Source organism: Pelodiscus sinensis, chromosome 1 (genome assembly GCF_049634645.1).
Source record: "Pelodiscus sinensis isolate JC-2024 chromosome 1, ASM4963464v1, whole genome shotgun sequence".
Classification (NCBI taxonomy): Eukaryota; Metazoa; Chordata; order Testudines; family Trionychidae; genus Pelodiscus; species Pelodiscus sinensis.
The window spans coordinates 5,118,520-5,134,739 of NC_134711.1; the positions used below are offsets into that span (position 1 = coordinate 5,118,520).

The 16,220-nt window shown below is 44.7% G+C and overlaps 1 protein-coding gene across 2 annotated transcripts in view; it reads right to left on the reverse strand.

The window, feature by feature from the left end:
* The window catches only part of LRGUK (leucine rich repeats and guanylate kinase domain containing), an 84,483-nt gene that overhangs the window by 24,764 nt on the left and 43,499 nt on the right, over positions 1-16,220 (reverse strand). For both annotated transcript variants that reach the window (XM_075925637.1, XM_075925630.1), the window contains 4 exons: positions 13,333-13,429; positions 11,378-11,491; positions 6,886-7,087; positions 3,682-3,795 (listed from right to left, as the gene is read on the reverse strand). In XM_075925637.1, the coding sequence (XP_075781752.1) occupies positions 3,682-3,795; positions 6,886-7,087; positions 11,378-11,491; positions 13,333-13,429 (527 nt within the window). The remainder of the gene's footprint in view (positions 1-3,681; positions 3,796-6,885; positions 7,088-11,377; positions 11,492-13,332; positions 13,430-16,220) is intronic.

Below are 16,220 nucleotides of genomic sequence, written 5' to 3' on the forward strand. Positions count from 1 at the left end.
ACATAACACTTTTTGTAATTTATAGTAAAGAACTTTACAAATAGTAATCAATTCATCCTCAAAATACCTAGGGAAGTGTAGGCTCCCCAAAACACTTAAAAACAAAAACCAATGAGGGATACTGATGAAATATGGCATGTTGCTTTGATTAATTTTTTCCCTAAGATGCTAGCTATTAAGCATTGTTACTAGTCTTAAGCTATAGCTATGTTTGACCTACCTCACAGCCAGCAAATTTGAATCACTTCTGTCAGAATAATTTACATCTAAATTTTTATACAAACAGTTCACCTCTGAGTGTAAATATAACTACTTGCACTTTTACCTGACTTACAGGTAGTCACACATGCAACTAAATCAGATAGCTAGAGATGCAACTAATTCACTTTTTTCAAGCAAAACTGGAGAGTGCAAAACTATAGCGACAAATGGAAACACTGGGCTTCAGTTTAACGAACCAATTATCCCAAGTATAAATTTAAAATATAAAGATAACCCTTATGAATATTTATATTATGGTAGTGTTTGGAAAACCCAATCAGGACAAAAAACCCATTATAGTATGTGCTGAACAAAAGTAGCTCTCTCAAAGCACCCAAATCTAAAGAGAAGAGCAATAAATGAAGAGTGAAGGAGAGAGAGAGAATTAAATGCACACACTCTTACACACACATATTTATACTTGTATATGTTTGGTTTTGTAACTGTGTAATAAATAAAAGCCAACTTTCCCCAAATGTCCCTCAGCCCAGCCATCACAAGTTGCTGATATACAGATGCTACAATTGTTAGTGATTAAAACAGGGGAGTTATGGCACCTGAGTTCTATTCTAGGTGCTGTAGATTATTTACTCAGCCTGATTTTCAGAGGCACTGAGGGCCCTCTACTCCCAGTGGGAATTCTGAGTGCTCAGAACCACCGACAATCATCCACAGGCCCAATGTCCCAGCTTTAAAATGCTGCAAAGTATGTATTACTATCCAGTGTAGAAAGACTTAATTAATAGATACAAAGCACTGAAATCCTTGGATGAAAGCTGCTATGTACAAGCAAAGTATTATCACCATTTGTGTACAGTAATTTCTTCTATAAAAAGTGTTTCAAAAGACGAGCTTTTCAATTTTCTCCCAGTGCCTTTACTCTGTACATGAAGAAAAGATCTCAAATGGTAATTAATGAAAAAAAAGAATTAACAACCTATCCTAATATCACAGAACCAATCTTTCCTCTGCAACTTTCTTACTAAAAATGTCCATATTAAAGTCAACCTTGAGGCAAACTTTTTAAAATAAATTATTTCACACAGTCCATAAGAAAAGACATTCTCTGCAGAACAAAGATAATTAAATTTATTTAAATTGCTATAAATGAAGCTGTAAGTGAATTTAACGATGCACAGTAAATTTAAAAGTTACTTTATAGAGTGCAAAATTACCAAACCCAGTACTATTAATAGAATTTCTGTAGCTAGTAACAAAGTACAAATTGACAAATTCCAAAATGTTTTAAAAAATTACTATTTTGTTAAAAGGAATGTCAGATGCTTTAGAGAGAACATATTATAATTAGATGGGACCCTCTTCTGTCCATAATCCTTCCACCTTGCTCTCCTTCCTGTGCCAAAAAGGCCCTAAGGTCTTAGCAGGTAATAATGAAGTACAAGATACAGCATATATGGTAACTTGCTTCTCCAGAATCCAGTCATCCCCACAAGCCTTCTTTAACTTCCAACTAATGTGGGGATTTCTAGAAGTAAAAATTAAGACAGCCCAGAATGAGGTTAAATTTATTGGCTTCTTTATAAAGTTACCAGTCATGCTACTATCCAGCTGTTACAATCCATATTGAACTTTTTCATTCTCCACCGAGTAATAAACATGTATTAATTCTTTCAGGATATGAAATCACTTGATATGAAAATGTGATGAAGTTCTGCACTATTTTTCATGAACATTTTTGTGCCGGTCTTACGCTTACTTCAGATACGCATATCAAGGACTGCCACACCACTAAGGACAAAGTAACTCACATGTGGTTTTGCAGTGTAGCTGCACCAAAGCCAGGCTAACCTGGGTGCCTATTACCCTGGCTAACTCTGCAGTAAAGAATTACTGTTAAAAGGAAATTGGGATTACTGGCCAATGGCAAGAGGGATTCTGATTTGGAAAGGCTTCCTTCATAGCCCTGATCATCCCAAAGCAGGGAGGAAGATGAGTGTCCAGCCTCATAGCCCTTTTTCTCATTAGTCTGACAGGCACAACGATGTCAGCCAAGGAGAAATTGTTCTCCTATAGGTCTTCCTAAAAAAACTTTCCCTGATGAGTGGGTATGTTACCTCAGTTTGTATGTTATATGTTTATTGGTTGTGCGGATGGGAAATTGTAGTGCTATGAGCGCTGTCCTGACCAGACAAAGGCAGTGAATCGAACTATCAATGCTAATTCGAACTAAGGAAGCCTGCCATAAGGGGGGGGGGGGTCCCACCTTTTCCCTAGTTGCACATGGTACTAGTGCTCTGCACCCCATTCTAATTCTTTGCACTTGGTACCAAATTGCACCCCATTCTAATTGCTCTGCACTCGGCTCAAAATAGCTGCCCACGGTTCAGAATGTTATGCACCTCACCCGCAAAAGAGTGCACTCAGCACCTTTGGAATCTTCCCGCTGGAGAGTGCTAAAAATACCCCAGTTCAGTAGCAGTTCGGGTTCCCTTTTTTTTCCTGTTTGGGTTCCTGATTGCGTTTGGTTCTGCGTATGTCTCTCTGTAGTAGCATGAATGGTGGGTTGGAGGTGTGAGAGCATGAGCCTGGACAGTGTAGTGTTGGTGTGAGTGTGGTGGGTGTTTTGGGTTTTCTTATTTACCTGTGGAGAATTCCCGGGGGAAACCTGTCGGATCCCATTGGATTATCATTGGAGAGCGGAAGGCCTTCGATCCATAGTCCACTCCTCATCTACCGCCCGACCAGAAGGCAGATCCTGCGACATCAAGGGATCTCCTCACTGTTCCTCTGCCACGGCTTGCAATTAGCCAAGGCATAGAGGTCGTGAGCGTCTCAGCTATCTTAGGCCACAAGTGTGCGTGTAAAGTATAATACTATTGTTTGTCTAGGGGTCTTTACTGTCCGCTTTATCTTCGGGGATTGGGTATTGAGTTGCTGTTACATGCTGTCCTATATTTTAAATTGACAATATATGGTTTGGCCCTAAATTGAGACTCGGAGTTTTATTTGAAAACCACGCACCGGTGACAGATACGGTAACGAGTAATCGGCCTCAGGCGATCCCTTCTTCTGGGACTTGGGACATTTATCATCCATAATCTATGCCAGGGCGTGTCCAAAATTAGGTTCTAACTTATTCGTTACTGCGTCCCAGGGTAACAGGTGTTTATCAGCTGGGGAGTCACAGTCAACATTAGTATCACACTAGTATCTTCCCAGCATTGTTCTCCCAAGTCAGTTGCCATATAAAGTAACTGGAAAGAGCAGCATCATGGACTCAGTTACTAAGGAGAAAGGTAGTGAGAGAGGCACATTACTCAGTGGGAGGCCAGTAATCATGGAGGCAACCTCTCACAGTAAGGGCACAAAGGCTTTGAATTGACGAGTAATTAATAATACTCTCCTAATAATGTTGGTGTTGGTTCCTGACTGGCACAGCTGAAAAGTCACATACAGTACCTGTGAGTGCTTTGCCATCCAAGACTTGACTGCTGTCCAAATCCGAAGGCTGTGCCATACCGAGGTATTCCTTTATGAGGCGACTCAGCTTTGCATATGCCTCATCACAATCATCTACAGGAAACAGGCGGGAGGTAAACGAACAACCATGCACCAGCATGAAGTTATATCAACACAGAAGTCAGAGATGCAAATTTTGTGTTAGCTCACCCAGTCCATCCCCCTACCAGTCCTGGCTTGTTCTCCGCAATACGTTCTCTAGGGAACGTGTTCCCAATCTACCTGTAAATGTTCTCTTGGGAGATTAATCCAGAGCTTACTACTATAATGAAACTTCCTAAATTCAGCTACATTCTAAATTCCTATAGTCAACCTGACTGGCTCCAGGTGCCCTTGACAATAATTAAAAATATCATTGTAATAATAATTCACAAGGCCAGCCATTTCATTTAAGCTCTAGCTCCAAAACCACCCCCAGCAATGACAAGGCAAAAATCCCCCTATCCCACCACTTGCTACCCTCCCTCATAATTTTCCCTCACTCCCTAAATTCCTAGGTGAAAACACTAGTTTCACACCATATCGCAAAGATCAACAGATACAATTATTTTACAGCAAAGAGGTGATCAAGTTTCAAAGTAGATGGGTCCTCACAGAGAAGGCCTTTGCAGCAGCCTCCTCTCTTTGTGCCCCTGCTGACTTCTCTGGTAATATGACACAGGGTTAAAAGGTAGACACGCCCCCAGGTCATGCGGGGCCTCAGAGAACAAAAATGACACCGAACTCCACTCAGGCCTTCTACATGCAGCCCCCCCCCCACCACCTTTGCTGCCTCTGTATCAGCACCATGGAGCCACCTGTCCTCCCCCCCATGCTGCTGTCTCTGTGGGTACGTCTAGACTACAGGGTTTTGTTGACGGAAGTTTTCGACAAAACTTCTGTCGACATAGAGCGTCTAGACACATTCAGTTGTCGACAAAGCAAGCTGCTTTGTCGACAAAACCCTGTAGTCTAGACGCAACCCTACAGGCAATAACACCTTCTGTCGACAGAAGGTGTTATGCCTCATAAAATGAGGTTTACCAGTGTCGACAAAACTGCTGACTTCTGTCGACATTATGTCGACAGAACTCAGCGGTAGTGTAGACGCAGGTATAGTTTTGTTGACAAAAGTCCACTTTTGTCGACGAAACTCAGTAGTCTAGACGTACCCTGTATCAGTGGCAGCAGCACTGGGTGGGGGCAGGCGGGAGCCAATATGCATAGGGAGCTGGATTTTAAGTCAGCTCTCTGAACATGCCAGTTCCCGTGGAGCCGTCTGGTCCCCATTTGCTGACTCCCACAGAGGCAGCAGCATGGGGATGGGGTCAGGCAAGAGTTGATATTCATGGGAAGCCAGCTTAAAAGCCGGATCCCACCTGCCATTCTGGCTGTGTCTACATTGGCATCCCTTTCCGGAAAAGGGATGCTAATGAGACATTTCGGAAATGCAAATCCGCAGGGGATTTAACTATCCCCCGCTGCATTTGCATTTACATGGCTGCCGCTTTTTTCTGGCTCGGGGTTATACCGGAGAAAAGCGCCAGTCTAGACGCGATTTTCCGGAAAATAAGCCCTTTTCCGGAAGATCCCTTATTCCTACTTTCAAGTAGGAATAAGGGATCTTCCGGAAAAGGGCTTATTTTCCGGAAAATCGCGTCTAGACTGGCGCTTTTCTCCGGCAAAAACCCCGAGCCGGAAAAAGCGGCAGCCATGTGAATGCCAATGCTGCGGGGGATATTTAAATCCCCCGCGGATTTGCAATTCCGAAGTGTCTCATTAGCATCCCTTTTTCGGAAAGGGATGCCAATGTAGACACAGCCTCTGAGTGTAAACATGTAACTGCTGAAAAAAATCAGTGGTTGCATGTTTACAAAAATAAACGTTTGCTAACATCCCTAATACTTACCTGGAGGCCAATGCTCTGGAAAGCAATCTTCTGGGGTTTGATATAGCAGATCTAGTAAGAACCTGCTACATGGAATGCTGATGGTGCTCCTGTCAACCCCAGTACTCCACGGGGTTGCAAGGAGTATGGGAAGTCCTCCCACAGCGGGGCCATCGCAGAAATTCAATTCAAGGTAAACTGGCTTAATCTGACGAAGTGGGTCTTTGCCCATGAAAGCTTGTGCTCCAATATATCTGTTAGTCTATAAGGTGCCACAGGACTTCTCGTTGTTCTTGCAGATTCAGACTAACACAGCTACCCACTGATACTTGGCTCAAGCTATGCTATTCTCATAGCTGTAGGTGCGTATCAGGGTGTATCTACAATGGAGGGTTTTTTTCTGGAAAAATGGCCATTTTTCCAGAAAAAACTACATTCATGTCCACACTGCAATTGCATTCTTTCAACAGAAAGTCAAAAGAATGGAGGGTTTTTTCCGACAGCAGTAAACCTCTTTCTACGAGGAAGAAGCCTTTTTCCGAAAAAGCTTCTTCGGAAAAAGGAGTGTGTGGATGCAGAAGAGTGTTTTTTCAAAAGAAGAGGCCTCCAGGAAAAAGCACAGGTGCCCTGGTGGCCACTCCATCCACAATAATCACAACTGAAATGCGAGAGAGTGTCCATCCTGTATGGACACGATCTTTCAAAAAAGCAGGTCGCTTTTTCAATGCGCTTTGGCAGTGTGGATGCTCCCTTTCGGAAGAAGCTTTTCTAGAAGATCTCTTCTGGAAAAACTTCTTCCAAAAGAAGCCTGCAGACTAGACATAGCCTCTTAAATCCAATTTCTCCCCCAGCGTAGACCAGGCCTCAGACACCAATAGACACTTAGGTACAGATACTCAAAGGATCTGAATACCTTCGAGGATTTGGGCTTTAGTGCAGATCACAGAACTTCAGTGTAACAGCCTCACAAGACATACTGCTAAACAAATGTGTAGCTGAATTCTATACCAGGTTCAGTTTCTTGATGGACTAAAGATATAGCTAGTACACAATGCAGTAATTCAGTCTTGCAGTGACAAGACACAAATCTGCAATCTTTTATGTCTCCTGGGTAAGAATTAGCTGCATTCCATTACTAGCAGATACAAACCTGCTACTTTGAGCATCAATTTGCCTTCCCTAGGTTTTGGTTCAGCGATTACTCCATAGCAGTTTTGAGGTATCCATTGGCATCTTGCTGGGTAATCAGATTCTTGGTACAAAAGAAGTTAACTCACCCATGTTAATTACCGCATCAAAGTATCCTGGAAAATCTTGATTTATTTTGATATACATGTCCACTCTGGAGACTGCAGTTTCAATCTCTGGCCTACTAAACAGCCCCTTCCTCCGTAGATGTCCCTCATATTTTTCTTTGTTCATTGGTATTAATAGGATATAGCGAGGTTCAAAGTAGGTATTTTTCAAACTTTGCACACCCTTTAAGATTAGAGAGAAAGCACCCAGTAAGGATTTATTCCTGAAACTCAGTGACGACTTAGTAATGTATTGTGTTCATAACAACTCCTTACTTATATAACAAACGACTATATTTATCACTGTTGGTAAGTTAGTTAAGTCTTTGGCCTTCAAGATCTGGCATCAAATTAATCTCACAGTGAGCGAGTACAGTTCCCAGGAAACCTATAGCTCATTGCTGATTTAAAGCATCCTGATTTTTTAAAACTGTCTGTTAACTGTTGCTCCTGTTAAACGCTATCCTGCCCCTTTTGTTTTGTATATTGGAAGTCATAAGATTGCATTTCTTATAACTATTTTCTAACAAATTTACACCCTCACATGTAACTTTCACCACCACTGAATTTACTCCTTGCATTTTTACAATGAACTTCAAAATCTTCTTCTCAATCAGAATGTCTGATGCCGAGGACTCTGATAACTTTCAGAGAATGAAGGTTTATTAAACCACAGTAGTTTATGATGGTAAGTGAATGGAGTTTGAATTTCTGGCCACATCCATTGATATTCTACATAAGTGGGACATTACACCTGGACTAAACATACCTGAATAGCATTAAACAAACAAAACGTGACATTTATAGAGGATCCCACAGCACTTGGTGCAGATCAACTGTCTTTTACGTTTAAAACCAAATTCTGCACATGTGGCTGTGTATGGTGAAGGGAGGAAGGCTAATCTGTAAGGGCAGACTAAACTGCAGCCCCGTGCTCTGGGTAGCATATAGGCTGCTGCATCCTGACTTCTCCCACAACCATGTAGGATATACAAATTCCCAAAGGCAAAGGTGAGAAGACAGAGCTTCTGGTGAAAATACTCTCTCCTGTCAATTTAATAATTTGCAGCATTCAGTCAACATAGTGCTGGGTTAAAGTTGGTCATTAGGGGTGTAGATTTTTCACACCTCCGAGTGACCTATTTATAAGCAGGTAAGCATGTAGCATAGACCTGGCCTTACTTACATATGCCCCTGAAATAAAAAGGGATAGGAGGGTGGCACACCAGGGCTGTGTCCAGACTCCATGCCTCCGTTGACGGAGGCATGTAGATTAGCCAGATCGGAAGAGGGAAATGAAGCCGCGATTAAAATAATCGCGGCTTCATTTAAATTTAAATGGCTGCCCCGATCTGCCGATCAGCTGTTTGTCGGCAGATCGGGAGAGTCTGGACGCGATGCCCCGACAAAGAAGCCTTTCTTCATCGACACAGGTAAGCCTCGTGAAACCAGGTTTACCTGTGTCGATGAAGAAAGGCTTCTTTGTCGGGGCATCGCGTCCAGACTCTCCCGATCTGCCGACAAACAGCTGATCGGCAGATCGGGGCAGCCATTTAAATTTAAATGAAGCCGCGATTATTTTAATCGCGGCTTCATTTCCCTCTTCCGATCTGGCTAATCTACATGCCTCCGTCGACGGAGGCATGGAGTCTGGACACAGCCCAGGTGGCGAGAATGGATAGATGCAAGGAACCTCTGTGGTTTGCAATAAGCTCGGTCTACAAAAGCAACAGAGTGTGCCTTCTAATGTAAAACACGTCAAAATCTCAAACTGTGACATCACTAAAATGAGGGGTGGCAATGGGGAGGCCAACAGGGTTTGAAACTGAAGATATATCTGAAAAACAGGATTGAAACTTAAATTGTATGTCTAATGTGCACATGCAGCCATTGCAATTCTACGTGCTAATGGGGGTAATTCTATGCATCAATGGCCATGTAAACAATGGATGGGTCCTGAAAGTGCCCTGGAACATTTCCCCTCACTGTGTTGCAGAATACAACAGGAATTTCATTGCCAAATTTTACCACCTAACAGTGCAGAAGTGATAAATGAAAGGGAATTAAATGGCTCAAATTTTTAGCCTCAGCTCAAGACCCATAATTAAAACATTCTTTCAATAGGGTGAATCACTTAATGATTGTCATCAACAGGTAGAGTCCATAGCTAAGCAGACTGCTGCATAATTATGACACACTTTAGAACTCTGGCATCAGAGGACTTTCTTAACTAGCTGCCTACAATACTGCTGTTGATAATATCCAATAAAGGCACAAGTAACTTCCCTATTCATATACAGGCCCTAATGTCTCCATCATTTAGTTATACACCTAGTCAGAGAAGCATTCAAGCTTTATGAGGCTCATCCCACTCTGTCACGTCCATTTTATCTTCACTTATGAATTTATGGTGCTAGTCTGTGAGAAGCTGAACATCCTCAATGCCTGTTGAAGTCAACGGGATTAGAGGATGCTAATATCTCACAATAGACACTCAGGTTGCTAGATCAGACCATTTCAATGTATCCCTTTGACATAGAACTACTGATATAGAGTGTCTTGCACATTTCTGGCAATATATGCACGATTGATAATAAACTAATCCCACTGAACCTTGTAGGCACCTAAACTTACACAGTGCCTAAGTTTTTGCAATAAAAAGTTCCCTGGGCACCAATGTTTCTGCCTTTGTGCATGCACACTGCTGCTTCCTGCCAGGCCCCAAGTCCCAGAGCAATCTACGACCCAAGTGAAGAAAGCTGTTTGGCTACCTCACCACAGGCAGGGTCTGGTTCAGTAGGAGTGCTCAGAGGTAGCCTAGAAAATTGGGCTCTTCAGGCAAATTGACACAAAACAGCCAGAGAAGGCATAACTTTTAGATGCCTGGTTCAAGTCCTCCTTCCACCTGAGAGGGAGAAGGGAATTAGAATGAAAATCTACCACCACTCGAGTGAGAGCTCTATTCACTGAGCGATGGGCTAGTCTCTTGTTGAAGCTGTTCTGCTGTGGATCAATAATTAAAGAGTCACGTGGGCCAGAGAAAGGAAGTGAGTGAGAGAAGGCAAGCACGAGAATGACTCTATAGCTCAGTGGCTGGTGCATTCACTCAAGGTATGTCTACGCTGCAGGCTAAAATCGAGTTAAGCTACACAACTTCAGCTGTATTAATTGCATAGCTGAAATCAAAGTAACTTAACTTGCCTTTTGGCGCTATCTACACAGCAGAAAGTTGAAGGGAGAATACTCTTCCTTCAGCTTCCCTTACTCCTCATGAAATGACGGTTACAGAAGTTGGAATAAGAAGCCTGTTTCGAAATAACAGGCTTGCTGTGTAGACATGCACACTGCTATTTTGAAATAATGTGAGTTATTTTGAAATAAGCGTGCAGTGTAGACATAGGGTATGGGAGAACCAGGCTCCACTCAGCCTACTCCTAAGACTCTGTACTTATTGATCTAAAAGCTTCAATGGTAGAGACTGAGTGAAGCACATAACAGAACATCCCATAGCCCAGAGATAACAGCACATACCCAAGAGGTGGCAGATCTCAGTTCAGATCTCTTTGTCAAGTGGAGGGAGGATTTGAACCAGGTGTCTTCCACATCTAAAATGAGTACCCTAATCATGGGCATATGAGTTATAAGCAACATAGATATCTATTTCTTTGAGGGACTTAGGACACACTCCTCTGGTCATCTTCCTCTGCCTAGTTTAGGCATCTCCTTGCCTGGTACGATAGCTTTTGTGAACTGTATTCCTAGGCTCCTATCTCTCCCCATTTATTGTATGAGGAGCCTAGGCACCTAACTAAGGCCAGTTCTACACCAGACCCAGAAGGTCAGCTTAAGGTACGCAACTCCAGCTACGTAAATAACATAGCTGGAGTCAACATACCTTAAGCAGAGCTTGGCGCAGCTTCACAGTGGGAGGCTGACAGGAGTAAATGTTCCCATCAGTTTCTTTTACTCCTTGAAACTGCGAAGAGAACCTGTGCCAACTGGGGGCATCCTCAGTGTCTGATTTAGCGGTCTTTACTAGACCTGCTAAATTGAATGCCAGAAGATCGATCTCCAGCACAGCAAGTAGAGACATGGCTTTAGGGTTTGTGAATCACAGTGTGTTCCTATGATTTTTCTAGGTTCCCAAAAGTTGGGGTGTTTTGATGTTCAGCTCAGTGACATCTAATCCCTTTGGTACATCCAGGCCTAAGTAACCTGCCCAAAGTCAAACAGGAAGTCTGTAGCAGAGCGGGGAACTGAACGTGGGTCTCCCAAGTCCTAACTTAATGTGCTAACCACTGGATCGTCCCCCTCCCCCCCACATACACACACGAGAGGAATTCTCATAATGAGAATGATTTAATTAGAGCAGAAACAACAATGCAAATTTTATTCTTTTGGACTGATAATGACCATGTTTCCACGTTTTATTTTTTTGACAATGCTATAATGAGTAAGTAATAGTAATGCCTACCTCTATTTCCAAATGAACACAGCTTGCCAATCCCTCTCTGGCTATGGATTCTACAGTGTCTCTTCCTAATCCATAGTAGTGGCTGCTATATTTATAGGTTGCAATAAATTTCCCCTGAAATTAAAATGGTGATGTGTCATGACAATGGAAAGACTGTAATGAAAACATCTTGCCTAAAGAAGCACAGTAAAAGCGATTGTTCTAGACTCCTTCGGTTACCATTAGTATACAGCTCCACAAAGCCTAAATCATCCGTGATAACAAGGCCACGCGGGGTGCAAAACTTGCAGAGAACAGCAAAGAACAGGCTTCCAAGGTGCAGGCTTGTACATTGTTTGTGAGTAATAAAACATCAGCGCCTTGAAAACAAGCAGCTGACAGGTTACAACTTTACATTGGTTATTCATTCACTCTGCAAAGAAGCACAATATCCAAAGCAAGGGGCATCTTCCTTTGACAGTGCATCAAAATGAATGGCAGCACAGGATAAAAGAGAAGATACCAAAGAGGAAAGTGGATACACAGAGTAAACCTGCAAGGAGAACATGTACTTGGGAAGTAATTTTCAACAGTGAAACTTGGCAAATAAAGCTTTGGTGCCCAAAAGTGTGTGTCCAAAGATATTCTTTGGAAATTAAACAATGCTGTCCTTGAGAAGTAAACACTAAACTGCAGCTCAATGGCTTATGAAGGTGTAGGGTCCTCTGCTTGTGTCTGTACCAATTAATTGCTAACATTGACTTTTTGAGCCCAAACTGTTTTGAGAGTACAGCGATGCACCAGAAGCAGTAGCTGGAGACATTCTGTCTAGAGAGGGAAGAGAGACTGGTACAATGCCTCCAAGGACAATCCTGTGCCCTTTAAATCTTGTGTTCCCCACAGGGCTCCTAGAAGATTGAGACACATGGCAGGACCCTATCCGCAAGCCTCCTTTAGGTTTTCTAGTCCCACTATCCTTCACACAAACAACAGACAGTGTACTCATATATGCAAATAATCAATTATTTATCAATATTACAGTAGCACCTAAAAACTCCAACGGATCTATGTGCCCCCACTGTAAAAAGTACTGTAGCTAAACATAGTATGACGGGGTGGTCCAGCCCCGCACTGGCCAAGGAGGGAGCCAGCTGGGGTAGCCCTGCCCCCGCAGCAGTGCTGGGCATGCTCCAACTGCAGGCCAAGTATAAAGGCCAGAGAAACAGCTCAGTTAGGGCTGGCCTCCGGGGAGGGAGGAGCTCCAGCCCAACCTCCAGAGCCACAGCTGGACCTGCCGCTAGTGCATGAGCCGCCGTTCCCGTTCCTGTGCTGAGCGCACCTGCAATGCCGACCCCGGGGGGCTGCCCACCCCGCCATGGTGGACAACCCCTTCGCTGCTGCGCCAGACCTGCTGATGGCATGGTTGCCGCCAGCCCAGCGTCTGCAGGTGGGGTCTCCATCAGCCACGGGGTTGGGGTAGGAAGCAATCCAGGGCAAGGGGCAGGGAACACCCCGGTGGGCTCGGTGCGTTTCGGGGAGAACTCCCCGCCAAGCCAGTGGTGGGAACCACCCACCACTAAAAGGGTCCTGGGTTGGGGTCTGGTGGAGAGGAAAGACCCGGACCCCCTACCCCATCCACCCAGAGCGTGGACTAGGCCTCAGGGCCCGCGTTTGTGCTGGACTAGGCCTCCAGGCCCGTGAGTGTACTGCCCGACTCCAGGGCCAAGCAGTGCAGGGTGGGGGCACCCCGTGACACATAATAAGAGACAGTCTAGTTGGCCATTTGCACATATACATATCAGATTTGCACATGCAATTGGGGTTATTTGGACATGCATATTTGCTTATATAATTATGCATCCAACTCATTTTTTTTTCAGAAATCAGGCCTTTAGAGACTTTTTTTGTTTTAGTGAGATGCCATGAACTCACTGGTACTACAGGATTAGGCCTACCAAGACAAGTCCAATTCTTACCATGTTCAACATATTGTCAAACACCTCCTGAGAAATGAAGTAGTAATCAAGTCTGTTGTCTTCTCCAAAGTAAGAGGCCCTCGTGGTGTGACAGGGGCTGGAAGATATACGGTAGGTTAAAGGAACCACAAGTTTTCAATCATTTAAGAAGATGGTAGAGGAGATGGAAAGAAGAGCACTAGAAATCATTTTATTTCAAACAGAGAAGAAATATGAGAAATATAAAGAGGTGCAAATCATACAACTAATGCTGAATATACGAAAGACTAACCTATCAATGGGAAAAGATCTATATTAATATAACATTATATTTGGGCTATAAATCCAAAGACACAGGATGATTTCAGTTGAAGCTGTCACAGCACTGTTAAGTAGGAAAGTGATAAATTCTTCCTCCTGCTATGTTGACTCCTGGCTGATAGATAGGAATCTTATATACAGGAAAGGGTAGTGGGAGACAGATTAAAAAATTCATAGAAATAGGCAGAGATAGCAGTAGTAAGCTTCAGCCCCAGCAGTAAGAGGTGAGTAGTGTTAGAATCAATGAAGTTGGCTGGAAATAGGGGAGGTAAAGTAACTATTTAAAATAACACCACCATTTAAGAATGACTGTTTGAATGATCTTACACACAACCTTTCTTTTGAGATGAGGATCAAACAAATATTAATCTGGCCAAATAGCTAATTCCACATATGAAGAAATTTTAATTCAAAGGATCCAGTCCTTTCCTACACATTCTGTTGCACATAAGCCCCAGCATATGGTCCTCAGTCACTCTTAACGGTGGGTCACGTTCCATTGCTATAAAGTGGTACTTTGCTAACTATGTTTTGTACCATAGGCCAAGCCGAACAAAAATGTTACAGAGCATCAGCATAGACTTACACTGACAATATTTTGCCTCCCTGACTGCTCCATTGCAGACAAAACATAGCAAAAAATATTCACATGTAAATATGTGGATCCTGACTGTGTTGTTAAAACACTGATAGTGGCTTTTAACCAGTTTTTGCAAAATAAAACTGGATGGACAGCTTGTATCCTGAGGTTTTGGTCTTGAAGCCTCAAACTGGAGACCCCAGAATGAAAGAAAGCCATGTCACAGTTAGGAGCAGCACTGTCTAGGCCAGTGGTCCCCAACGCGGTACCTACGGACGCCATGGCACCCGCCAGGCTGTTTCTGTGCGCCCACCGAGTGATTGGGGCCAGCACCGCCCCCTGACACGTGGTGCCTGGGTGGTGCTGGCCCCTGGGTGTGCAGCGTGCAGCGTATGGTTGGCCCAGTCCCCGGGTGCACAGCGCAAGGGCAGTGCCGGCCCCGGGCACGCAGTGTATGGGCAGTGCCGGCCCCTGGATGTGCGGTATATTGGCTGTGCTGGCCCTGGGCGTGTGGCATATGAGCATGCCCACCCCTGGGCATGTGGCAAAGGAGCGGTGCCAGCACTAGGCGCGCAGCGCATGGGCACTGCTGGCTCGTGGGCATGCGGCACAGGAGCGGTGCCAGCACCAGGCGCGCAGCCCATGGGCACTGCTGGCTCGTGGGCATGCGGCACAGGAGCGGTGCTGGCCCCAGGAATGCAGCGCATGGGTGGCGCTGGCACCGGGCATACGGTGTATGGGTGGCCCCGGTCCCTGGGTGCGCGGTGTATGGGCAGCCCTGGCCCCGGGTGCACAGTGCAAGGGCTGTGCCGGCACCGGGCATGTGGTGTATGGGCAGTGCCGGGCTCTGGGTGCGTGGTACAGGTGTGGCACTTGCCCCGGGTACGCGACACAGGGGCGGCGCCAGCCCCAGGCACGCAGCACATGGGTGGCCCCGCCCCTGGGCGTGCGGTGCATGGGCTGTGCCAGCCCCGGGCACACAGTTGTATGGGCGTCCCCGCCCCTGGGCACACAGCACAGGAGCAGCGCCATCCCCAGGCGTGCAGCGCGTGGGTGATGCTGGCTCCTGGGTGTGCGGCACAGAGCAGCGCCGGCCCCAGGAGTGCAGCGCATAGGTGGCACCAGCACTGGGCATGCAGCGTAAGGGTGGCCCTGCCCCTGGGCGCGTGCGCAGCCCCGCCCCTGGGCACGTGTGCTGCCCCGCTCCCCGGTGCCCGGCGCGTGAGTGGCCCGGCCCCTGGGTGCTCGGCAGCCCCAAAAGGTTGGGGACCACTGGTCTAGGCCATGAGTCTGTGAGTTTGGGCACCCAGATTTCATTGTCAAGCATGACACTAACAAGTCGTATTTGGGGATGGATATTGGGTAACTGATAAATAGAATACTTGTGAGCCTGGTTTTCAGTTATACTGAGGCCCTTTTACATCGCCAGAATGGTGTAAAAGGATCCTACGGTGAAGAATCTGACCCTTGTATGTCTATTACTTTCTGTGCCAAAACTATCTGAGTACCATTCGCATCTGACTTTGAATTCATTAGGTTTCCTTCAGTTCTCTTTTTTTGTCCCACAAGTGTTTCAGTAAACTCCTAACACCAAAAACAGGCCAACACCAAGCACAATGGATTCCTAGTCAATGACTACGGCTCCGAGGTGCCACGGCAATACAAATTTAAAAACACATCAACACGGCCCTTGTTTTCATTTGAGTTTTTGTAAAGAAAATCTTGTAACAATCGTCTTATTTCCCTGTAATTTTATTCATGCGATCACAGAAACCTAAGACTGGAAGAAACCTCGAGAGCCAACTAATCTAATGATTTTCAACTCTTTTTGGAGTAGGGCCCATTTGTAAACATTGATGGCTAATTCCACCCCAGTCAATCGCTTAAGTAGAAAACACACCAGTATTCTGTCCCCCAAAATATTTAATACCTACTTTATGCAATATAAATAAATAAACAAACAAACAAAAAGCAGATCAATAATCAAAGTTAAATGCAGTAATCAACA